The following is a 25,048-nucleotide window of genomic DNA, read 5'->3' as shown; positions in this document are numbered from 1 at the left end:
GGCCTCTGGACATGGACTGCACGGGCATTTGGTAGACTGTGCAGAAAGGCAGCAATCGTCATCAGACCTGACTTCAGGTCTATAATTATGTGACCCAGACAATTTAATTTCTCTGCCTCAGTTTCTCCTCCTGTAAAATGGACTCATAACCTGCCTGTTGGGATGCTTACATCAGATAACATGTGGGTAACACCATATGCCCTGCTCATCTCCCAGCAGTGGCCAAGGAATGGAGCTTTTCTTCCCGATTAGAGCGGCCAGGCCCAGACTATGCCCCTACAGGAACCACCAAGCCCCAGAAGAGTCGCCTTGGCTAGCTGTGCCCCACCACTCCCAGCTTCCTGCTATCGATTGCTCAAAAACCCGAGCCCAAAAAAAGAAAGTCAACAAACACACGAGAACTTCGGTGTGGAAATGGAGCACACAGAAGGAAAACATTAGGAGCAGAACAAACAGAAATGTCATTTAGTTCAGCAACCCCACGGCAGCTCCAGAACCAAACAGCCCGCAAACAAGGCCACATTCAGCTCCCATCTCTGGTTTCTCCCCACAGTCAGGCCTTGCCCTCATCCCTGTGACGTTAGTTCTTCTCTCAGCACTGCTTGCCAGGCAGCTGCCCAACCCTTGGGGCTGCCCAATCGTGCCTGAGACCTGAGATCTTGAGAGATAATAATGGTTCTTTTGCAGCCTCCCGTTACACACACACACACACTCATTCACATCCCACCTGATTCCCTCCGGCAGAAAGAATTCCCATAACCCTAAGCAGGTGGAGCCTTGTCCCACCACAAAGGAAAGGACAGGAAGGCAAGGTCCCTGACAGCCAGATTTATTTTACATTCTCTTCCACAGGGGACTTGGGGGTTGGGGGCCGCTGGGCAGGCAGGAGGACAGCACACATCAGTCTCCCTGGAATACATCTGGGACAGGCCAGTCCTCGGAGGCCCCACCCTTCCTGGGCGCTACAGCAGCAGGAGGATAAGCAGGACCCAGGCCCAGGGCTCGGCAGCCTGTGGGAAGAGGGAGCCTTGGGCAAGACCTCTTGCCAGGCCTCGAATGCTAAGGAAGTGCTGCGTCCATCTCCCATCTCACTCCCAGGCCCAGCTGGAGGCAGGAAGGCAAAGGGGATGGCAGGCAAGCTGGAGTGAAAGGGGAGGAATCCCTTCCAGGCGAAGACGGCCTTTGGTCTCTATTAGGTTAGGAAGCTGGTCCTTGTTAGAGGAACCCCATGGGGGTGAAGCTGGGAGCGGGCCCCTGTTAGAGGAAACGCCATAGCAGGGTGGGGTGGCGGACGCGGGGGTCTGGTCTCAATAAGGGCCTGGAAATAGTCTCCACTTCAAAGCAGACCTCTGTATTTGGGGAGTGGGGTAGCGGAGGAAATAAAAGGGCTGTTAGAGGAATGCTTGTGAATTGTGGGTGGGAATCAGTCCAGGGGGCTTCGAGGGAGGTTCCGTGGCAAAGGCTGCTGAGGCTGTCTGCAGATGCCAGCGGCTCAGGTCCTGGGGGAGGAGGATGGGGGGGCGACCTCTCTCCCGCGCGTAAGTTCTCTGCTCCCCATCCCATCCTGGCTGGGCTCTGAGTTGCCACGGAGACCATTCACACCGGGGCTACGTAATTTCCAGGGAATGTCCCAAATTTCTGGGTCCTCCGGGAGACACCTGAAATAGGAAAGACAGAAAGAGAATTCCCCACGTTTTACAAGAGGAATGGGGTTGGGGGAGTGAGAGCCCTGCCCTCTGCTGGCAGTGCCCAGAACTGCAAGTGCACTCCCGGTCCCAGGGAGCATTTGTTTTTTCTCACTCCTGCCCCCTAGAGGCAGAAGCTTAGATGGGACGAGCCACACTTCATGATTTCGATCATGATGCACGAAATCTGAGCACTGAACAACTGTGTACAACTCTGCACACAGCACTGAATAACCCCACCCGTCCTTGGGAAAGCAAGGACACAGGAAGATGAATCACAGAACTTAAGTCGGGAGGAATCTCACTGGTCTAGTATGACACCCTAATTTTAGAGACGGGGCAGGTAAGGCCACATGAATTCCCCCAAAGCATTCAGCTGCTTAGAGACAAAGGCGGGACTAAAATCCAGGCCTCTGTCTGCTACAGCCCCAAAGAAACCTGTGTGCTGGGGGAGAGGAGGGGAAATGCTAGAAGACACAGGAATATAAAATGAAATGAAAGTCCTGGACCTTCTGTTCCCGGCAGGCAGCCATTCCATCCTGACTCTCTTCTGAGCAGCCCAGGCCCATCTTGCCCGCAGGTCTTGCTGATACTCCTCCCCAAATCCTTCTCCTGTTCCCCTACTTCCTCCAGAAAGCCTTCCCTGACCTGCACTGTCCAAACTGATACCCACCAGCCACATGTGGCTGCCGAGCACTTGAGAGGTGCCAGTGTGACTGAGAAACCGAACATTCTAGACCTTTCCTCTAAAAGCACTTGTGGCTTATTCCACGAAAGTGGTGCTTTTTCCTCCTGTCTTTATTAGGAGTTGTAAAAAGAAAATGCAAAAGTAGACGTGTACAGAGTAAAATGAGAATGTGCCCCGAAGCCCACCCATCCAAGTAAGGACTGTTAACAAGGTGGTGCTTCATAATCACTGGTGTGTCCGAAGCTCAGTCAGCAATGAGGTGCTGGGATTCAGATGAGAAAGGGGGCGCTGCCAGGTCAAGGGGCCACCCCTCCTCAGGCAGCCAGCCCTCCAACCCCTCAGGCCCTGCAGCCTGCTGAGTGGGAGCTTCCTGCAGGATGTTCACTGCTCTCCGAGGACAGCCTCATCCTCTGAAGCTGAGGCCTGGACAGGGCCTGCCCACTCTGGGAAAAAGCCTGCTGGGTTGGTCACCTTGAACCAGGCCAAGGCCAACCTGAGGCTTCCTGCTTTAGTCCTTTGCCTGAGCTGCCCTTGGGCCAGCCCCGAGAGCCGGGATCTTTCTCCTCTCTCTCCTCTTGGGGGTGGGAGGAGTTAGCTGCTAGCTGGGGGTGGGGATACACAGGTGTGAGACTTGCTCCTTTCCATCGGGGGCTTAGTGTCTCAGGAGATAGGACCCTTCCCCTGCAAGGACTGCTCCAGAGACAGAGGTGTATGATGGAAGGAACAGGGGCCTGGGGGTTGGGAACCGTGCTGCCCTGAGTCCCGCTGGCTTCGCCAATGACCCTGAACTGAGCTGGTCTGCTTTCCTCCCAGGCCTCACCCCTCTTCAGGGAAGGAAGGCAGGCAACAGAAGTGCTGGCTGTGGGGAAGCAGCCAGTGCCCGGCCGGAAGGGTGGGGGATAGTCAGTCCGTGAACCTCTGCTGAACCAGCACTGGCCGCCAGTAGCAGCCACCCAAATCCCCCCAGGGACCCTGAGATACCCTTTCTGAACTGCCCCCAGCCCATCCCCCACAGGACCCGGAGATACCCCTTCTGGCCTGTCCCCCAAAGCATCCCCCTAGCACCCTGAGATACACCTGCCCCCAGCCCACATACCTACAAACCAGCCGTCGTCACACTGCTGCATGACATCCACCCAATCCCCCTCCCGCAGCTCCAGCTCATCCTCATTCTGGGGCCTGTACTGGTACATCGCCCGGTACCTGCAGGAAACATCGCCATGGCAACCACCAGAGCCCTCACCCCTTCCCCAGACCAGGCCTGGAGTGTCTTAAAACCAAGGTAGCCGCATCCTCTGAATTTCCCAGCGTCCCTCCACGCTCCCATTAGCCCCTGGCCCAGTTCCAGGGATGGCGACTGGGTCCGGCTTTAGTGCATTCTTCCCCAGGCCTGCTCCCTGCTCTCCAAGCCCTAATCACCCAAACCCCACCTCCTCTGAGCTCCCAGTGCCTTCAAATCTGTCCTACCAGTTCCCACCCTTTGTGCACACACGCGCTGACCTCAGGGCTGGAAACGCAGTGAGGAGACGGAGGTCAGGGGACCCAGTGTGGGAGGCTTGCTTTAAGGCCCAGGGCTGGCAGGGACAGGTCAGGAACACCGCAGACAAGCGCCCTCCCACCCCCGCACCACCCCCACCCCCCCAAAATCACCCATAAGCACTCTAAGGACAAGCACTCTTTAGTAGGAATTTACCAACTCCATCCTTGGATGTGGGGCAAGAGCGGGTTAGGGGGTCCATGTGCTCAACACTCCCTGCAGGGCAGCCCCCCCACCCTGACCAAGCACCCCAGACAGTACTCACAGGGTCCAGTGTATCTGAGTGGTGTTGGGGGACGAGGTCCCCAGCTCCAGGGGACGGCTGGAGCCTCCAGGATGGGACAGAGCTGACCCAGGGGTGCTGAGACTCTGGGGTCCACAGGAAGGCAGGCGGGCACATGCAAGCACAAAGGAGGAGAAGTGAACGGGCCTGCCCACCTCACCAGGAGCAGCTTCCCACGATGCCTCATCTTATCTCGCAATCCCCACAGCACAGGGAGGTCTGTCTGACTGCTTCACTTCACAAGTGCTGGGAAGTTGGGCCCAGGTAGGGTAGATGGCTGATTTGAACACGTGCACGGACAAAGCCAGGAGCGGGAGAAGTCCTGTGCGCTGGCTCTGTCTGCCCGTAACAGTTTGCTGAGTGAGTGGATGAACCCAGGAGCAGATGCACTTGTCTGTGGGCTATGTCAGCACGAGGACCCATGGCTATCGTTTACCCATCAGCTACTACCTACCAACTACCCTCTGCACCTCTGCAGTGGGGATTACTATCCCCATTCTACAGGCGAGGAAACCCAGAACCAGAGAGGGCAAGTCATCTGCCCAAGGTCACACAGCAGGTGAATGGCAGACCCCCGACTCATGAAACACCCTGTCCCAGAGGCTGATACGGGGAAATCCCAAGAGTGGATTCTGGAAGGTCAGGAGGTTGGTGCTGGCTTTGGATCCTACCTAGAAACTCCTGCCTCCCTGGGCTGCAGCTCAAGGACAGAACCAAGGGTCTGAGGTCCTCAAGGCCGGGATGGGGCTGCAACACAAGGTTCTGCCCAGTCACCCCACTAGTCTGCCCTGAGCAGTCTGGCCGGGATTCCGAAGCACAGACCGTCACAGGAATGGGAGATACAGTGCGCAGAGCAGGGCTCAGCTCTCCGGTCTAAGGCAGGTCACCTTACCTGGGTCTGGGGTCTCGGCTCCTGGGTGGGGAAGGAGAAGCCAGTGCGGCGGGGGGAGGTCCGGCCCCCCCAGTCGGTGGGGTCAAATGGGCTGCGCGGCATTAATGGGGAGCTGGGGTGATGGGCCAGGCGGGCAGTGGTCAGGCGGGGAGACGCAGGGAGCTGGGGGCTGTCGTCGCAGACCCGAAGCCGGGGCTCCCGGGTCACCTGCACGTAGCTGGCAGGGAAGATGCCCTGGCGCCCGGTGCCTGAGATGCGGCCCTCGTACCAGTGCTCGTTCACCTTGCGGATCAGGCAGATGCGCTCCCCCTGGTCGCAGAGAGGGAGTTAGTATCTGCAGGGCCCTCCCGGGTGCCACGTACCCGAGGGAGCCTACGTGGGACAGTGTTATTTAAACCTAACACCTTGCACGAAGGGATCAGGCTCAGAGGGTGTCAGCAGGTTATACAGAGGTCACACAGCTCAGTGCCAGGCTGGTAAGAAGCACTGGGCAGGCATTAGCCACCCCTGCCATGACTGGGTCCTTCCCTGCCTTCACCCTGGGTTATCCGGTCACCACTGCATAAAGTAACAAACTCTCTGAGGGCAGCTGGTGAGTCCTCAAGCCCCCATGCTGACTAGTGTTAGTGGGGCTGCCCTGGGAAGGATGGTCTCTGGCCTCCACCTGCCCCCACCTCTCTCCATCCAGCCACCTCCTTCCCCCTCTCTCCCTGGGCTAGCTCTTCTGGGGAAACATTTGCTAGTGGCAGTCATGGCCTCTGCCCCCAAGATCAGCCAAGGGAGACCAGTTCCTTGCTTTCCAGAACAACATTTTTCAAGCTTTCTGAACCATGATCTATAGTAAAAAATATGTCGTAATAACAGTCTAGCACACACACAAACATATATACATAACTGTCTAAAAGTTTGTAAAACACCTTTCTACATGCAAGGCATTCTAAGATTTCCATTCTATTAAACATGCTGAGGAAATTCCCTGGCAGTCCAGTGGTTAGAACTCGATGCTCCCACTGCCATGGGCCCAGGTTCGATCCCTGGTTGGGGAACTAAGATCCCACAAGCTGTGAGGATCCCGCCACCAGAAAAAAAAAAAAAAGCTGACTGTGATCCTCACAGCCTATCAAACTGCAATTTGAACAAAGCACAACTACTCTAGAAGTTTTGAACATTTAAAAAATGGACAAAATTAAGGGAAATATATCCAAAGAGACGGAGGGAAAAAATCTGAAATACTACTGAAGATGGGTACACCTGATTTTTTTTTAATGTTTTTACGGCACATATTTACCTGTGTCTTCACCTGCCCCTGCCCTGCACCCACACTCCCTGCCTGGCCGCACCTTTCGGAAGGAAAGCTCCACCTCCAGATCCCCCTTGAAGTTGTACTGGGCCACGGCTTCTCCATACTCTAGCACCTGGTAGGTCGGAGGCTTGATGGGCTTGGGGATCTCATCTGCAGGCAGCACCTGTGGGAAGAAAAGGCATGAGAAAGAGTCACCTTGGGCATCAACTGGGCACAGACCTGGGGCTCCTGGGAGGGTGAGGCAATATGGGCAAGATCTGTCCCCAGACCAGAGAGGAGACAGACACCAGACACAAGACTGCGGGTGGCCAGGGGTGAGCACAGGCAAGGGGGTGGTCAGTCCCAGAATGCTCCTGGAGGAAGAATTTCCATCAGAGGTACGTGGAGTGGGCAGTATTAGAGTGGACAGCAGTGCAAATAGGAGACAGTTTAAATTGGAGCACAGAAGGACATGAGGAGTTCCAAGGAGCAGGGAACTCCTGGTTACCTAAAAGTGAGGATCTACCATTTCACTGCTGCTGAGAACCACGTGTCCCTCCTCCTCCTCCTCCTCCTCCTCCCTTTCTACCCCACCAGGTGCCCTGAGTCCCCATGCTCTCTCTGCTTCACCCGACCCAGAAAATCAAGACACTAATAAACTAGTTCCTACTAAGATGTAAATGACTGATGACATAGAATACTATATATACTTTGTGGAACTTCAGGATCAGGGACATCGTTCTGAGGATAGGGGAGGTCTACTGATGCCTGTGAGATGAAGAGCCTGAATTAGATGACCCAATCCATGAGTCAAAAAGGAAGCCACAAAGGAAATGAGAATAGTTTGAGTTGAGTGAGAAAAACAAAATATCAAAATCTGTGGGATGTAGTTAAAGCAGTGCTTAGAGGAAAATTTATAGCATTAAATGTTTACATTAGGGGAAAAAGGTTTCAAATCAATAATCTAAACGACCACCCTAAAAAACTAGAAAAAGAACCTAATGCAAGCTGAAGGAAGGAAATAACAAAGTGGCAGAAATCAATGAAACTGAAAACAAAAATAGAGAAAAATCAGTGAAATCAAAAGTTGGTTCTTTGAAAAGATCGATAAAATTAACAAATCTCTAGCCAGAATAAGAAAAGATACTGATTACCAATATCAGGAATGAAAGAAAGGACATCACTCTGCATCTTACTGACATTAAAAGGATAATCAGGGGACTTCCCTGGTGGCACAGTGGTTAAGAATCTGCCTGCCAATGCAGGGGACACAGTTCGATCCCTGGTCCAGGAAGATCCCACATGCCGCGGAGCAACTAAGCCAGTGTGCCACAACTACAGAGCCTGTGCTTTAGAGCCCGCAAGCCATAACTACTGAGCCCACGTGCCACAACTACTGGAGCCCATGCTCCGCAACAAGAGAAGCCACTGCAATGAAGACGGAAGGCAGCCAAAAATAAATAAATTAATTAAAAAGAAAAAAAAGGATAATCAGAAAACATTATGAACAACTTTATGTCAATAAATTAGATAATTTAAAATTCCTTAAAAGATGCAAATACCAGAGATAACCTGTAGCCCTATATTTATCAAATCCAGAACCTGTCTCTGGATTCAGATTCTAGATCTTCTACTTAACGACTTGTCTCTGAACCTTAGCAAGTGCATCTGCAAAATGGGGATGATTTATCACTTTCCCAGGTTAATGAGGGGAACAAGGGAAGTAATACATGTGAAGATGATGATGCAAGTATATGTGATTTGTGAACTGTCACACGATTCTTCGTACTCTTGCCAGTTGCAATTAGAATTCTTCCCAAAGATAGCTTGAGAGAGGTGGATTCCGAGTGGTGAAAGTGGGGGAGGCCTGACAGGGCCGGTGGCCTCTGGTACAGGAACTGAGTTGTTTGGTTCTTCCCCCCTGGGCTGGGCTCCACCTTTAGCCCTCATTTAACAAACATTTCCTGAGGGCATGAATGAGGCTGAGACTTGGCCCCTGCCCGGAGCTCACAGTTTTACGTCTTAGGAAACTTGCCAGATGTGAGGGAGCAGCCACCTCCAGAGAGAGAGGGGCCCTGGATGGTTAAAGGGGTCTCCACTCTCTGCAAACCCATCCGCCCGCCCAGCCAGGCCCCTGCTTGCTGTTGCCCTGCTCACCTCCACGTAATTAGCAGGGAAGATGCCCAGCCGGCCGTGGTGCTCCCCCTCCAGCCAGTTTTTGTCCACCTCCTTGTGGATGTAGACAATGTCACCCTTCTTTAGAGTCAGCTCCCTGAAGGCCAGAGCAAGGACACCTAGCAACCTGAGGTCCTCCGGGTCCTCCTTCCCTTCGGACCCTGCGCAGCGCACCCCGAGTCCCCTCCACCCTCTGGGGGGCCCACTGCAGCTCTGTCCTCCCAGAGACTGCCCCAGAGGAAAGGGGAGGGAAGGGAAGAGAAGGGCACTTACTTAGGGGACTGTGCCTGGAAGTCAAACTTGAGCCGGGCGGCCTTCCTCTGGGCAGGGGGAGAGGACAGAGGGACTGACCTCAGTCAAGCGGCTGGCAGGTCGGGAAGAGCAGCACCGGGACCCACCCCAGGCCCTCCTTGCACCCTGACCCTAACGCTCCCACCCCCCTTACCTTCTTCTCTTCCTTCCTGGCTGGGCTGCCCCCTGGTTCAGAGGCACTAGGGTCTGTGGAGAAGCACTACCTCAGCTTGGGAAGGCCATGTCTGGGGGGCAGGGTTGGGAATGGGGTTCTGCTCCCCCTCCCCGCCCAGGACAGGAACCAGTGGAAGCAGGGGGCTCCGTGGCCTTCCTGCCACCTCCCCCGGGGCCCCAGCATATCTGGTGCCTGGTGGTGGTGGTGGGCGTCTGCCTGGGTGAGAACAAGAGCAGGATCTGGTTCTTACCTCGGGTTGAGGGAGGGTAGTCGAAGTCCCTCCGACCTAGGAAGGGGCTTCCTCCGTCCGCCATCCTGTGGGCGCTCAGGGAGGAACCCTGGTAAAGTGCATTCGGGGAACTGGAGCTCCAGGCGGAGGCCGGGCTGCGCGGGGGCACACGAGTGAGCCACCTGTCTGGAGCTTCACAGCCTACCCGGCTCACCCCTGACCGCCCAGATGTCTCACCCACCCCCTTCTCCCATCTCCCGCCGCCTCCTCCCAAGGCGTCTCCCAGGTCCCGGGCTCTCAGCAGGATGTCCTACTTCCCGAGCCGTAAAGGCCTGGAAAGGGTGCGGCCCGGGGTGGGGGAGGCGGGAGTGCGCGGCGGGATTCCCTCGCCGCCACTACCCGAGTCCCGAGCCGGGGGTAGGCTTCCCTCTGCGGGCCAGGGACGGCCCCCCTGGCGGCGAGCGGTGGATCGGGCCCCCGCCGGCCACTTTCCGCGCTCCGGGCCCCTCCTCCCGCCATCAGTGTCCCGGGCTCGCCCCCTCCCCGCGCCACGTCCCCGCCGGCGGCCCTCTCGCCCCGCCCCGCTCCGCCGCCACTCACCGCGCGGGGGGCCGCGGCTCCCGGGGCCGTCGGGGCGCCTGCGAGCTCTGTGCGGGAGACGGGCGCGGTCAGGGCCCGGGACGCCAGTCCCCGACACAGCCTAGGCCGCCGCCTCCGGAAAAGTTTGCGGCTCGTAGAGGAGCAGGAGGGGCGGGAGGGGGAGGGGTCCTAGCGCCGCCCGCGCGGGCGGCGGGCTGGGAACTGGAGAGCGAGGAACCGGGGGAGGAACCGCGGGTGCGGAAGGCGGAGGGAGGCCGGGAAATCGGGGCCTGGTTGGGGTTGGGGTCCCAGCGGGCTGAGGTCTAGGGGGCGGGACGAGGCGGGGGCGGGGGACCCCTCCGGCTCCCGTACGGCAGGCTGCCGTGGAGTCGGCCTGGGAGGGTTCTTAGGGGTCACTAGGAAGAGTGAACGCCCCGCATTTTAGGAAGGAGAGAGCAAACAGGGATGAAGTCTCCCAAGGTCACGAGTGCGGCTGGAGGCGACGCCTCTCGTCGGCCTGCGCCTCCCACCCAAGCCCGGCAGCCGCGGCTCCGGGTTCCTGCGTCCCACCGGGAGGGGGCTGGGAGGCCGGTACCTTGGGGGACGGCTGCCCGGTCTCAATGGCACGCAGGTCCTTGTCCAGCTCGGCGCTCAGCTTGGCCAGCTCCCTCTCCAGCAGGACCTGGCGGCGGGTTATGGGGGGAGACTTGGACAGCGGGAAGGGGCGGGGGGCAGTGCACCGTGCGGGGCGCTGGTCAAAGGTCAGATGTGCGAAGCCCAGTAGGCAGCGGGACAAAGCACATGGTGCTTGGGCAAAGGGCAGGCTGCCTACCTTTGGGCCTGACAGGAGGTGCGTCTCAGGGTGTCAGGAGGGCCCTGCCCGCTGACCAAGCTCACACCCATCCCCTACTCCCATGGTAATACTTTAGTACTTCGTGATGTGCCTCAGTACCATTTTCTGTTGTATTACCTCTGTTCAAGAGCCTACAGGACTCCCTACTTCCTCGCCCATCAAGTTTTCTACGGCCTTCCCCAGCCTGGCTTCACTCTACGAAACCTGCTTTCCCTCCCACTGCCTGTCCAGCCGGCTGAGTGTTACACACACACACACACACACACACACACACACACACACACGCCCCTCCAGCCTTTGCCCGTGTCTCCCCCATCTTGAGCCCCCTCTCTCTGCCTGTCCTCCAAGCTCTACCTCCAAGAACATTTCCTGACAATTCCAGTCCACACTAATCACTCCCTTCTCAGCTCCTGCTTTGATCAACACACAATTTTCAACACACGTTTACTGAGCGCCTACTGTATGCCAGCCACTGTCCTGGGTGCTGGGGGTATAGAGGTAAACTGTATGGGACTGGAGAGGGTCAGAGCTTTGGGTCCGTGGCCTTTGCCCATGGTCACTGGGACCAACACCACCCATAATCTCCCTCGTTGTTCCCCCAACATGCTGTCTCCCCTCCTGCCCACCTGCCCGCAACACTCACCTCGATGGGCTGGGGAGGCTTCTCAACAGGGTCATCTACCAGTGGTTTCTTGGGCTAAGAGTGGGACGAGTGAGTCAGAGGGGGTGAACTCGCTCCCCAAACGCACTGGCTGACGGTGCATCCTATTCCAGAGAACCAGGCCCACACTCACCTTCTTCCCAGTCTCTAGTTCTTGCAGAAACTGGTTCCAAGATTCTTCCGTCCAGACATTGTCTGCTTTCTCTCGGTGTCTGGACACCTGCATAGGGGTGGGTAGGCATCAGCTTGAGTAGAAAGGTACTGGGACACTGGCCAGGCTCAAAAAGCAGGCTTTCAGGCCACAGTCCCACCCCACCAGTGCCCTCCTAAGGATTCTGGGCTCTTCTGGCTGCACAGGCCCCAAGCTGAAAAAAAAGCCTTATCTGTGCTATTGCAGCCGAGGGCCTGGCCGAAGAGTGTGGTGGTGGGAGAAGTGGGGAGGCGGGGGACGAGGGGAATGGAGGGGGCGGGGAGGGCGGTGGGGGGATGCTGGGTGAGCTACCTGATTTGGGGTCTGGTGCAGGGAGGAGGATGCTCCAGCATTGAAATTGAAGGTGTTTCTAAGAAACTCTTCAGAGACATCCCAGCTTCTTCTAAAAAAAGGGAAGGACATCTCTTCAGTTTCCTTTTAGGGAAACTGAGGCATGCGTGAGCACACAATCCTGGGGAGGGAGCTGCACCCCCTCCCCACCTGCCGCCGGGCTGTGGAAGCAGTGTTAAATAGTAAAACGTTATAAGCTCCAAGTTCGAATCCCAGCTGGCCCCACCACTTAGCTGTGTCACCTTTTGGCAAGTTAATGAATTCTCAGAGTCTCTGATTCAACACCTATAATATGAGAATGATTCCCACCTTCATAAGGGTGTGGTAAAGCTTAGGTGGGGGAACATAATGTGAGACCCAGGAGAAGGGCTGACACACACATCTGTTCCAGGAGTGGCCAGTCCCTTTCCTGCTGGCCTTGGTGAAATACCCTGCATCTGTGTTCTGTCTGGCCCCGTGACTGTGGGTATGTATGTTTGGGCAGCTTCGATGAAGCTGGTCGCCATGATTAAGTGCCTTGCACCAATGCCCAACGGTGTGGGACTATGTCTTAGCCCCAGGAAAACCCAGGACAGGGCAAAGAGCCTGCAGGCCTGACCCTGGAGCTCTGGGCAAGTTACTTCTGATCCGTGGGCCTCAGTTCCCTGAGGTGCTGGATCAGTGATGTCATCTGTCACATTTGCCTTAGTTCCTCTGCAGGGCTTCCTTCTTGGCTGGCTGAAATGTTCCAGCCTCTGCTGAGTTTGAATGTTTCCACCAAGTGGAACCATTGTACCAAGCTTATCAAATGATGGAATGTCTGACGGGAGGGTCAGTATTTGTTGGCTGTAACTATGACTCCATTCTCTATTTTAGAAAGAACATCAGTAATGACACTGATAATGAGAATGGAATACATTGTTCCTAGTTTAAGGAAGCTCTAGTCATAATTAAGCCTGTATTATAATAATGTTTGTGGAGACTTGCAATGTACCTTGATCTTCACGACCACCCTCTGATGCCCACTTAACAGATGGGGCTAGTGAGGCGTAGACTGGTTACCTCGGTCAAGGTCACATGGCTAGTGGCAGCACACCGGCTTTAATCCAGAACTCTGGGTCCAAATCTTGACCAAATCTTGTCCAAATCTTAGTCTCCACCTTATCGATGATGCCAAGAGCCACAGCCCAGTTAAGACCATGCTGATGAGGTCACCCCCTCCCCATAAAGGAATCAGAAACTCATTGATTACACTGTGACAGAGAAGCTCCTGATTCTTAAGGTTGGGCTGAGCTCTTACAGGGCCCTGCAGCCCGGGCTGGGCTCAGGTGGTTTGCACAAAGAAAAGGAACTCCATCCTTGACCTATCTGGAGGGTTCCTCTCTCAGCGGCATCTGGGAGAAAGCTTGGGATCCTCTATGCCCCTTGTTTCCTTCCAGGTTTCAGAGTGGATGGCCACAGGTCCCAGGTCCACGCCTAGTCATGGGCTGCCCCGCTCTCCACCCCATATGATGAGTGGATCTTTGGGGTGATGAGTTCCTGCCGCCAACCACAGAGGCATCACAGGCGGTCCTGACCAGGAATGGCGCAAAGTCCATCCCTGCCCGCCATTCCCCTTTGGCTCTGGCGGGGAGGGGAGCATCTGGAGCAGTGGGGACCCTGAGAAGGGGCACAGCCATGGAGGGGAGCCAGCCGCCCTGCTCCAAGACTGTGCCAGCTGTGGCCACCAGGGGGCGCCCGTCCCCACAAGGAAGCCTGCGCCCCTCTGCAGCTCCTCCCCACGTTGGCTCACCCGCTCAGAGACGACGTCTGGCCTGGCCTGGCAGCAGGTCTGTGCTGGGGCCCTGGATGCCTTGAGTCTGCTGAGGTGGCACAGGAAGAAGCCACTGAAAGTGGGAGAAAACAAGCAGGGGTGGTGGGAGGTGAGAGCTGGGGTTGAGGGCGCCTGGGTGACCCTTGAAGGTTCTGGGCCACACCCACCCGTGCTCCTGGATGGCTGGTGGGAATGGGGGTGATAGCCTGGACCACGAAATATGGGCTTGGGGCCAAGAGCTTTACATTCTTTACTGAACCTTCCAAACATCTCCGGGGTGTTCCCGTTTTACACGTGAGGAAAGAGAGGCCCAGAGAAATCACGGCCAGGGCTAGGCATTCGTCGCCGGACAGTGAAGCTGAGGCTCTTAATTACCATCTACCAGGGCATCTGGAGCTCGCGGAAATGGGCTATACAAACTTCTCAAGCTGAGCTCAGCCAACTGGGGAGCCCCAAAGCCAGGTGTGGCTGCAGGGAGGGGCAGATGCAGGCGCCGGGCCGGGGTGGGACACCCGCACACCCTCACCTTTGGGTGCTTCCTTGAAGGTCCGGTCCAGCTGCAAGTCTGTGGGAGCAGAAAGGACCAGGTCAGGGCTGGGGCAACAAGCGAGGATGGGGAGCCCCAGGAGGCTGCCCCAGAGGCTCCCAGCACCCCTCCTGCCTAGAGCAGGGGCCAAGGGGCTGAGTCAGAGCCTGAAGAATGTCCCGAGGGAGGGAAGGAATTAGGTTTCTGGGAGGGCTTGAAATGCCTCTGGCCGACTTAGGGCCTGAGCGAGCCAACAGGGGCAGTGGTCTCGCCCAAACCCTCCTGCCCTCCCTCCCGGCGTTCCCACACACACCCTCTCCCTGACCTTTGCAGACCTGCCCTCACCAGGTCAGTCTGGGGAATCCCACTTCCCCTTCGTCCTCTTTCCCTTTCTGCACCCTCTTCTAAACACCTGTCCTTCCCCCTTTGCCCAGACCCACTCCTCAAGGTGCTCAGGACTTTCTGGGGCCTCCTAGGAAAAGCTACTGACCAGCCAACCCACTTGATCCCCTTGGCACGCAGACACACGACCAGAGTTCCGACCTTAAACGCAAACCAAAACGCCCCTCTTTCCTTCGCAGCAAACCGCTGGCCATACGGAACTCAGTGTCTCCAGTTCCCCTTCCCGATAAGCAGGCTTTCAGCCTGAGCCACCCTCATCAAGTACCCCAGTGACCTCCGCCTTACAAGATCAAAGGGCAGTCCCACTTGACCATCAACAGCATCTGTCACAGTGGATCACTTCCTCCTTTTGAAATTCCTTCTCACTTGGCTTCGGGGAGACCACTCTGGTTTTCCTCCTGCCTCCGGGGCTGCCCCTGCCCAGGCTGCATAGCTGATGCCTGCCCATCTCTCAAACCAAGTGCTTCAGGGCTCAGTCCCTGGGCCTCCGTCCCTCCGTCTCCCTGGGTGATCTGGTCTAGTCTTCTACCTTAAAGATCACTGTCTATTCCAGGGACTCATAACCTTAGCTGCATATCGGAGTTACTTGGGGGAACCTTTACATCAAAATCTCTTTGAGTGGGTCCCGGTTATTAATATCTGCAGCTTAGGCCTCGCCTCTGAACTGCAGACTTGTGTATCAGTTGCCACTTTGGCAACTGAACGAAACTGAACGCCCCTTAGACCTGCACCTCTCGCAGCCTCCCCCGTGTGTACATGCATTTATAAAGGGCAACTCCATCGACTCACTCAGGTTTAAAGTCATCCCTGACTCACCTCTTTCAATCCATCAGCAAATTCCCATGACTGTCTCCGGAATCCCACCAGGCCCGCTGCTACCGCCCTGGTCCGAGACTCGAGACTCTTTAGCCTGGATTCAAGCCAGGCCTCCTGACTGGTCCCCCACCTCCACCCAGCCCCACCTCTTCCCCGCCTGGCAGCCAGAGGGAGCCTCTTCAGCCGTCACTGGCCAGAGCCTGTCACTCACTCTTCTGCTCAGAGCCTCTGGGTGGCTCCTCAGTTCTCGCAGAGTAAAAGCCAAAGGCTCTGGGCGACCAGATCCCAGCGCCTCTGTGATCCATCTCCTAACACGTGCCCCTCTCACTGTGGTCCAGCCCCTCCCTGCGGCTCCAGAACATGCCCGGCCTGCTCGGCCTCAGAGTCCCTGGTGCTCCCCAAGCGGCAACGCTCCTCCCCCAGCCCTGCAGGGCCAACTCCTTCACACCCTTAGCTCTCCGCTCAGACGCCACTTCTCAGGGGCCTTTCCTGACCAGCCTGCGTGAGGTGGCAGCCTCCCTGCACTGGGCGCTCCCCCGGCTTTTTTTCCCTAGCCCTTACCACCACCTGCCATGTTAAATACTTATCTGTTTATTCTGTGACCGCCCTCTGCCTTAAGCTTCGCTAGGGCAGAGACATTCTCTTTTGCTCCCTGTTTTGTCTTCAGCACTTAGCATGGTGCTCAGCACACAGCAAGTGCTCAACAGTTGGTTAAGGGACTGACTGAACAAATGTGTGACCTCATGGCTTCCCAGGCCCTCAGAGGACACCGGGAACAGTGTCTGGTCATTGTCCCCCGAGTACAGGGAGGAGATTGGTGGCTCCTTCCTTTGGCCTGTTTTAGCAACCACTCATCACAGAGCCTGGGGTGGGTGGAGAGACTTCCCTGGGCAGGTAAGTTCCCTTTTCTACCCCTTACTCCCCAAGCCCCAGGGGTCCAAGCCCACGGAGGCAGAGAGAGGGCTCTGGAAGGGTGTCTCACCCGGCATTTTCCGGTGAATCTGCTGGAACATTCTCCGGTACCAGTCCCTGGGGCTGTCAACACTCTGGGATCAGAGAAGGCAAAGTCAGGCTACCCTCCCAATATCAAACCACAGAAGTTTCCTCCTCCCTGAGTCCTTTCTCTGGCCACCCTTGAAGCCCCAGCGGGTGGGCTGTGGTGACATCTTTCACAACCATAACTTCGTGTAGCGTGTTATGTTTGAACAAGATATATGGAAGTATCTCCACCAGTGATGGTCCCTAAGCTGTGAGATTTGGGGTCGTTTACATTTTTTTCTCTTAGCTTTTCTGTATTTCTGATGATTCCACACAGAACATGTGTTTCTATGTAATGAAAAATAAATGCAACAGTTTCAGTGGGGAGATGGGGCGGGAATGGTATTTCACATCCTCTGCCTCACCTGTGACGCAAAAGAACCCTGGGAGGCAGAAGGGTATGTTACCAACTTGAGTTTCACTTGAGGGTGAGGAGGTGGAGAACTAGAGGCGGCGACTGACTCAGGACAGGCCTGGGGGTGGAGGAAGGGCAGGTCCCCCGCGCCCGGATCCTCCCACGCCTGCCACCCCTTGAGGCCTTCTCACTCAGGACTCTCCCGTTCACCCCTTCAGCCGGTAACTTACTCAGCACCCGTTCCACGAGTGCCGTGCCAGGTCCTGGGGCCGTGAAAATGGGGGGCGGTCCCTGCCAGGGTCAACCCTTACACTAATGGCGCTCTACCACTGAGAACCTGGCGGGCAGTCTAGAACCCCCCCCAAAAAACCACTGTGCAACTCAGACGTGCAAGAGTGCCTGTCATTTTATGGGGCTCATGATCCCCCAAACCCATCACGGTTGAACCCCTGCTTTAGTCTGGCACGGCTTGGGTACAGCCTTTGTTGTCAGAGGTGGAGCTCAGCATGGGTCCCTGGGCCCCACTGATCAGTGGCCCCAACCCTGGACTCACAGATCGGGGTGCAATAGGCATGCCGCTCTCATCCACAGGCCCGATTCCCTCATACTTGACCCAGCGCTTGTTCAGACGTTTGCTATCCTTGGTCCACGTGGCTGACCAGTTCTGGGGATGCTGGGAGGCAGGGGTCTTCTGGTTCCCAGAAGGCCGGCTCCCAGGACCTGGCCAGGTCTGATACCAGGCAGGGTCTGTGGGGCACGTACAGGGGAGCTTTAGCAAAGGGCTGGGGTCCCACCTGGGCTTGTTTGTCCCTTAGCTCCTCAGGACACTGATCCCCGTGGGTTCAAAAGTTTCAACATCTCCTTGTTTGTCTGAGTTGACGACACAGATTGTCCAAATGTCCCCATCCCCAGCAGGACCACAGGCCTCTGTTTATTTTTTAGTAGTTAAAGTGAATGAAAATGGATTTTATCTTGAGAAATCTGTGCCCATCCCCACCCCACCCTGCTTTGCTGGGGATGTCCTAAAAGTTTTCAGAATGAGAGCCGGAATCGTCACTTGCAGAGGATGCTGGGGGGAGACAATCCAGGTGAGGAGGCAGCGGCGAGTGGCAGAAAAGGCCCTGGGGCTGGGGGCGAAGACTGAAACCAGACCTGGGCTCTGCCGCCTACCGGCTGCGTGACCATGGGCACAGCAATCAACCTCTCAGTGCCTGTTTCCACTTCTGTAAAATGAGGGTAGTCATGGCAGAGATGCAGGGAGATCTAGCGTGTATGACTGTATTCAGGACAGGGCCTGACACACAGTCAACGGGCAAGGGACAGAAACTCATTCACCAGAACTTTCAGCCCCCAGGTGTGACAACGTAAGGGCTTCAGGGCAGGATGGACGAGGGTTTGAATCTCAGTTCAGCCTCTGAGACTGAACATCCCTGAGACTCAGGTTCTTCACTGGGAAGATGTTGATAATCACACCTTACCTTGTCAGGATATCAAGGGATGAGGTGAGATGAGGCCTGTAAAGTGCCTTTACAGTGTCCAGAATTTTCTACGTGCTAAACAGCTATTTGTTAAATGAATGAACTACTTGACACAGGGTCTGCCTCAAGGGAATGCTCAGTAAAGGTTGCCACCCTCCTCAGGAGAGGGGCCCTTGGGGTGGGCCTGCAGCCAGGAGGTCCCAGGATCTCCCAGACCCCGTGGCCCAGGCGGGGCTGACTCACAGGCTCCCAGAGCTGCTTCTCTGGCCTTCTGCTGGGCCACCGAGTACAGACCGGAGCAGCCCTTAGGGGGCCTGTCTTGAGTTCAGCCCCCTCCCCTTCTATAGGCAACACACGCTTGCATTCCTCCACCCTCCATCCCCAGTCCAAGCTATCTCCTGGCCATCTAGAGGTCCGCCGGGCCCCTAAGGCTATGTCCCCTGCACAGGGCCTTCCCCTGGCACTGGGTGGGGCAGGCAGGGGAAGGGATGTGTCAGCCGGGTCTCTCCCACAGCAGTTTCCCTCTCACAGGCCAGCAGGCTCACACGGGAGGGGCGGTTAGCTGAGCTAACTGGCCCCAGGCCCTCGAGAGGCCTCCATCCACCTCCTGCCCCTGCAGCCTGACCCAGGGTGGAGCCAGAAGGCAGGGTCCAGGAAGCTCTGACTCCCACCTCCACGGCGCTCCTGCAGCAGGTTTTCCTGAGCAGACCCACCTGGGTGCCTGGAAGCATCTCTCCTCGGTGGGAAGTACCCATTGCACACGGTCCTGGGCGCAGGGTCATGGAACTGGAAATTAAGGGTGTTGGAGCCACCATTCCGGATCACGGGCACCTGTGGGGAGGGGCCGGGAGCGGCAGGCAGCTCAGGCCCAGAGGGCTCTGCAGACGGGTGGGAGGGATGGCTACTAGGGCACAGCCATACCCCATGGGGACGCCTTGACCCTCTCCAGGAAACCAGCGAGGCTCTCTAGAGCGATCACCTCCCTCCTTCCCTCCCTCCATCCCTTTAATCCTCCCGCTCCCCCACCTGTCCTGAGAGCCCCCCACCAACTACAGGCCCCCAGTAACCCTCTCCCTCGCTATTTCACTCACCCGTGTCCCCCGGGAGGATGACCCTGCATGGGCCCGGAGGTGGCTGGGGATGAAGTCATCCAGGCTGAGCGCAGCTGGGAGGCTGCGGGCTGGGGCCTGCATGCTTGGGTCAAGGCCGGGGGACCCGGGGTGTACCAGCTGCTCCTCTGCGTGTCCTCTGTGGGGAAGGGAGGGGGAAGGGAGAGCCCTGCTGTGTCCAGGCTGCCGTGCCCTCTGGGCCCGACCTCGGGGTCGGGCCAGCTGGGTGGGAGCTCACAGACCCGGGAGAAAGGCCACTGCGGGCATCCGCCTGCAGGCTGCCGGGCCGGCTCCCAGAGGCACAATGGGCCGCTTGTTAGGCCGCGGGCCGGCCGGAGCTCCGGGTGGGAGTGGGGGAGGGGAGGCCGGGCCGGGAGGAGGGGAGGCTGGCCGGGAGCGCGCCTGCTGGCCGGGAGCGCGCCTACTGGCCGGGAGCGCGCCTGCTGGCCGGCCCCTCTGGGGCTCTCAGTGCACAGCGCGGCCCTCTCCCCCCGGAGCGAAGGCAGAGGGAACTGGGGCAGCTGGCAGGGAAGGGCCTGGGCACTGGGACTTGGTTTCAGTTCCCTCTGCCACCCCCAGGCCCTGTGTGGGCATCTGCTTGCCAGCGGGCACAAGGGGCTACTCAGGCTGGGGGGAGAGGCCCCGGACCACGGTGAGGCCACCCGCCCACTGCCCGACGGGGCCAAGGTTCCGGGGAGGTGGAGCGCGCCGGGCATTTCCAGGCCGCGGGAACCATTCCTTCTGAGCTCAGAGGAGCATCAGCTCTCTTCTTCGGCCTCTTTGCTCGGACTGAAGCCTCAGAGGGCTCAGGGTGCCCGTGAGGGGTGGGGCGGGGAGCCGAGCCGCGGGGGAGCAGGAGGGTGGACCTGCTCACGCGCAGGCGGTGCTGAGTGTCACGCACACGCACGCACACGCACACGCACAGATGTGCGCACACGCCCCTCTTTCTCCTACAGCTCCAGGCTGTTTTTTGAACAGAGGGTCTTCCTGGGAGTACCATGCCTGACTGGCCAGCTGGGTTCTTCTGCCCGGGGCAAAGGTTAGGTCAGGGGGGAGGGCTTCCGGCAGAGAGGAGCCGGTGGGGCTTTTCCACCAGAGAGCTCAGCCGTCCCGCCTCACCTGTCCTACTGGACATGGCCAGAGGCTGAGCCAACCTCTGCCACCTTCCGGCGCTGGACCAGTTCTGGCACTTTTGTTCAGAGTTAAGGCTTGCGCGTGCCTGTGGGGTCTGGGGACTCACGGGAGGGCGGCGAGGGCCTTGTGAGGTGCTGTGTGTGCGGGGTGGAGTGTAAGCACACTGCTCCGAATGTGACTTGCGCAGGGGGCACCATGGGGGGGGTGATGTGAGCAGCATGGGCGTTGTGGGTACAGAGGGGGGTCAGCTGAATTGTAGGCGGGGGTGTGCAGTGGAGGTGTGTGTGTGCAGTGCAGGGGTGTGTGCAGTGAAAGTGTGTGCAGTGCAGGTGTGTGTGCAGTGCAGGTGTGTGTCTAGTGGTGTGTGTGTGCAGTGGGGGTGCAGGGCAGATGTGTGTGCAGTGCAGGTGTGTGTCTAGTGGTGTGTGTGTGTGCAGTGCAGGGGGGTGTGTGCAGTGGGGGGTGTGTGCAGTGGAGGTGTGTGTGCAGTGGGGGGGTGCCGCGGAGGTGTGTGTGTGCAGTGGGGATGTGTGCAGTGGAGGTGTGTGTGTTCAGTGGAGATGTGTGTGCAGTGCAGCTGTGTGTGCAGTGAGGGTGCAGTGCAGGGGTGTGTGTGCAGTGCAGGTGTGTGTGCGGTAGGGGGTGTTGTGTGCAGTGCAGGTGTGTGTGTGCAGTGGGGGGCTCATATGAGCAGCACAAGTGTTGTGGAGGCCAGAGGGGATGAAGGTGCAGTGGGGGCTGTGATTACTGCTGTACTCAGTTCCTGCTCAGCCATGGTGGGGGGGCGGTGCTGCAGGGTACACACTAGGCTGGGGGCAGCTCCCTGACTCTAGTCTGAGCGGGGATTCCCTCTGACATTCAAAAAGACCTGCTGGGGACACAGCTTTTCCGGGCCCACCGCTGGCTGTGCCGGGTGTAGAGGGCTGAGGCTGGAGGAGGGGCCTCTCACCAGCTGGATCCAATTAGGACTCCTACCAAAAGCGAAACAGGCCGACACACCCCTGTTCCTGCTGCTCTCCCTCCCTTTGCGGGGGAAATTGAGGTGGGGGAGAGTGGGAGATCCGAGGGCTGGGGCAGGCTGGTTCCTAGCCGCAACCTCTCCCCCGCCAGCTGACCACCGGAGGCCAACTTGCGAGGTCAGCACTGGCAGTCCTGCCCATCAGCTGACCCAGCCTGCTTTCCTCTGCCTGCGGCCCACCCTGCTGTGTTCACTGAGAAGGGCCCTCCAGGAGGCAGGGGCGGGCAGGAGCTCTGCCCACACCACCTGATTTTCCAGGGTCTGCTGATCCTTGGTGGCCCAGCCTGACCCCTCCCCCCAACACAGCTCCCGGGGGCACACGGTCTCAGGATATGCAGGGGTGGGTGGGGAAGGGTGGGCTGAGTTTTCCTCCTGGCGGCTGTACCAGGAGACGATAAGGAGGACTTCTCGCAGGGAAGATGGAGGCACGGGGGTCAATGGGTCCAGCATCTGGCAGAGGACAGGGGTGCCAGGAAATTCCTGGGGTTCTCCCAGAATTCAGGCAGCCTTTCACCCCGGCAGCCAGCTCCAAAGGGCTAGAAGAGGTGAAGTAGCCCTGCTGTAGTTGGCAGACTCCTCCCTCCCTCTAAGTACTGCCCTGGCCTTGGGGGCCTGGCCCTAGGCGCATTCCGGGGTATTTTCCAGCTACAAGTCCACGTGGACAAGGACAGGTTTTCTCGAATTTCACCTTATCTGGATTGAGGGGGGACTTCTCACCTCTCTCCTCCCCGGAGTTTGGGACCAGGACCCCGGGGGGAGGGGCCTTGCCTTCCCCTCGTGTTGGATGCGGGTCCCTCCTCGACTGCGCCCCCCCGCCGCGTCTCCTCTCCACCGCCTCTCCTTCCCGGCACCTACCTTCCCAGGCGAGCAGGTGGCGGGGACTGAGGACGCCCGAGAGGGCAGGAGCATCTCTGCGCGGCTCCTGCCTGGCGCAGCCGCGACGGGCCCTCGGGGAGGGAGGGCGGGCAGGGAGAAGTCCGGGCTGTGCCGTCCGCCCTCGTGACCGGGTCAGGACGGGCTCCGCTAGGCCGGGCCCCAGAGGAGGAAGAGGAGAATCGACGGAGCCGGAGTTGGGGGAGGGGGGCGAGGGCGCGCGCTGAGAGGAAGGACCGTGAGAGGCGCGCGCGCGGCGGAATGTGTCTCCCTGCGATCTGGTCCGTGGGCCGGGCTGGAGTGGAGGGCGGGTGCTCGGGTCGGCCGGCCCGGGGCGGGCGAGTGCTCCCCGTCGGGGCGCGGGCGGGCGGGCAGCGGGGACGGCGTGGGCCCTGCCGGGGGCCGGGCCGGCCGCGAGGCGGCGCCGGGAGGAACCGCCCAGGGTCCCCTGGGAGCCCGCTCCGGTTTCCCAGCTGCTTCCCCGGCCCCCACCGCAGGGCGGGGGCCAGCGAGCGCCACTCAGAGTTTCCAGCGACATTTCCAGCGGGTGGGAAGGGAGCCGCTGCACGGCGGAGCCAGGACAGAGGGCAGGAATGATTAACGAACCCGGGTGAGCCAGCAACTGATACGGAGCCGGCGGCCTCGGAAACGGGACCGGGATGCAGACAAGCTGGGGCCGAGATAAAGGCGCCGCACAGGCAGAGTGGCCTAGCGGGCCGAGTTTAGGCCCTGCCGCCTCTCTCCCCAAGTGGGGAGAGAGTTTGTGATTGCGTGAGCGCGCGTCCGGGGGAGTGCAAACACACACACATGCGCGCGTGCACTGGCAAACGGGCGGATGCTCACACACGTGCAAGGCCCGCGGAGGACAGCGCGGGAGGAAATCAGCCTAAAACAGCGACTCGCTGGGCGTGCCGCGCCCCTGAAGAGGACGAGGGCGGTGACCCTTTGGCGGGGATGGGGTTACCAGGGTCTTGGTGTTCCCACACACCGTCCTTGTTTTGATCTTGCTGCTTTTCCGCTGTTCCCGCTGCTCTGACAACGGGTCCCAAGAGCCCGCGCGCGCCAGTTGTCTCCCAACCCCTCTGGCCATCCCATCTTCCCCTTCTCCCCCAAGCCTCTGTGCCGGCATAGGGCCTGTTACAGCGAGGGTACTTAATGAATGCTTAACTGCTAGTGGACAGACCCTGGGGTACCACTTCTTAGCCCCTGGCTTGGCTCTGGGACCCCAAGCCAACCAGATAGCAAATACCTGCTGGACAATCTCAGATCTATTTGGGGAGTGATCAATTGTAGATTATGAAAATATGAAAGTGTTTATCGCAGACCTACTGGGAGTTAGATTGGTGCCCTAAGGTCACCATGCACTTCAGAGTGTTTCCCAAGCACATCATTCAACTCAAAAGTTGAGAAGAAAGGGAATGGAGAAAGATGAAACCATATTTTTAAATCCCTGCCATCACTGATGCTATCAGCTCTATCTTCTCCCAGTTCAGGTAAAAGAGCTATCCGGGTTGTGGGGAACCAGCTTGAAACAATCTCACATGTGAAAAGCGGAAGGAGAGGCTTAGGTTGAGAAGAGGCTTGAGAGAGAGAGGCATGCCACCTAGCTTCCAATGTCTGCAGGGCTGTCAGTGTGACAACAGACTGGCTGCACTAGCCGACTGGCTGCATACTCCGAAGCAGATCCAAGGTCTCCAACAAAGAGATTTCAGAGGTTCCAAGTCTGCCACTTGTGGGGCATCTTCATAAAGGCCACTATTGCACTGAATAAGGGAACTGAACCAGATCCCCTTTAAGGCCCCTTCCAAGAATCTCTGATCCACTAGGAAAGCTGAAGGGATGGGGATGGGATGGGTAGCCCCTGCCCACAGAAGTCAGCATCAGAAAGGAGGGAGGAGCTCTGGGACTACCTGAGGGCAGGCAGCAGTGCATCTCCCCTCTCCTAGAGCTTGGATACCTGCCCACCCCTAGGCACCATCTTCTTCCCTGCCTCAGGGACAAAGTATGTGCCTGCCTCCCTTGTCACCAGTTTTCTTCCCCACCTGTCAGGATCCTGGCGATTAAGGGCCACATCTCTTTCATGTTCTTCCTTGTTCTCCAAAGATGGTGAAGCTGACAATCTTCCAACTCCAGGAATCCTGGCCATACACCCTCTCACCAGCAGTGAGCTCCTCTTATTCTCTAGGGCTCTGACCTGGACTCCGAGATAAATATTTAATGTAGAGTGTGCAGCTGAGCCGACAAAGGTCCCAACTTCCTGTTTCTCACAAGGGGAGGTGGCAGCCATGGGCGCGGAGCTGGGGACTGGCTACCAGCCTCATCGCTATGGGAATGGGGAGTCCTGTAAACAGCTTTGTAGGAGGAGGTGGGGGTAGGCCCGCTGGAGACCTGAGCCTTCCTCCTAAGCTGCTTTGACTTCTTCCTGTCCACTTAGGCCCTGCTGGGCTTATCACCTTCTCTCTCAGGTCAGAACCTGCTTTGCCCTGGCACCACTGGAAATAAGTCTCCCTCTCAAGAGTCACAGGCCGTGTGCCCGGACCAAGGAGGCGCTCTAACAGGATCTCCCTCCAACACACAGCCTCACAGGAGACAGGATGAGAGATTGGTGGGAGCACAGAGCCTAAGGGACCTGGACC

The 25,048-nt window shown here is 58.0% G+C and overlaps 1 protein-coding gene across 2 annotated transcripts; it reads right to left on the bottom strand.

The window, feature by feature from the left end:
* Positions 1–813: 813 nt before the first annotated feature.
* Positions 814–24,558, bottom strand: SORBS3 (sorbin and SH3 domain containing 3; the record flags this gene model as incomplete). Of its 2 annotated transcripts, none has more annotated exons than XM_079706190.1 (21): positions 814–1,658; positions 3,470–3,576; positions 4,176–4,279; positions 5,086–5,394; positions 6,426–6,551; positions 8,525–8,639; positions 8,816–8,862; positions 8,988–9,040; positions 9,259–9,392; positions 9,838–9,884; positions 10,412–10,498; positions 11,313–11,366; positions 11,464–11,550; positions 11,833–11,923; positions 13,643–13,736; positions 14,190–14,228; positions 16,390–16,453; positions 17,354–17,547; positions 18,992–19,109; positions 19,370–19,526; positions 24,455–24,558. In XM_079706190.1, the coding sequence occupies 21 exons, from the start codon at positions 24,556–24,558 to the stop codon at positions 1,597–1,599; spliced, it is 2,193 nt and encodes a 730-aa protein (XP_079562316.1). In that variant the 3' UTR covers positions 814–1,596. The 2 variants fall into 2 exon arrangements, with proteins under 2 accessions (XP_079562316.1, XP_079562317.1); XM_079706191.1 differs by having other exon boundaries at positions 13,643–13,709.
* Between the last annotated feature and the right edge of the window lie 490 nt (positions 24,559–25,048).

Source organism: Hyperoodon ampullatus, assembly GCF_949752795.1.
Source record: "Hyperoodon ampullatus genome assembly, chromosome: 6".
Lineage (NCBI taxonomy): Eukaryota > Metazoa > Chordata > Mammalia > Artiodactyla > Ziphiidae > Hyperoodon > Hyperoodon ampullatus.
The sequence above is the reverse complement of the archived record's forward strand: the minus strand, read 5'-3'. Positions and strand labels throughout refer to the sequence as shown.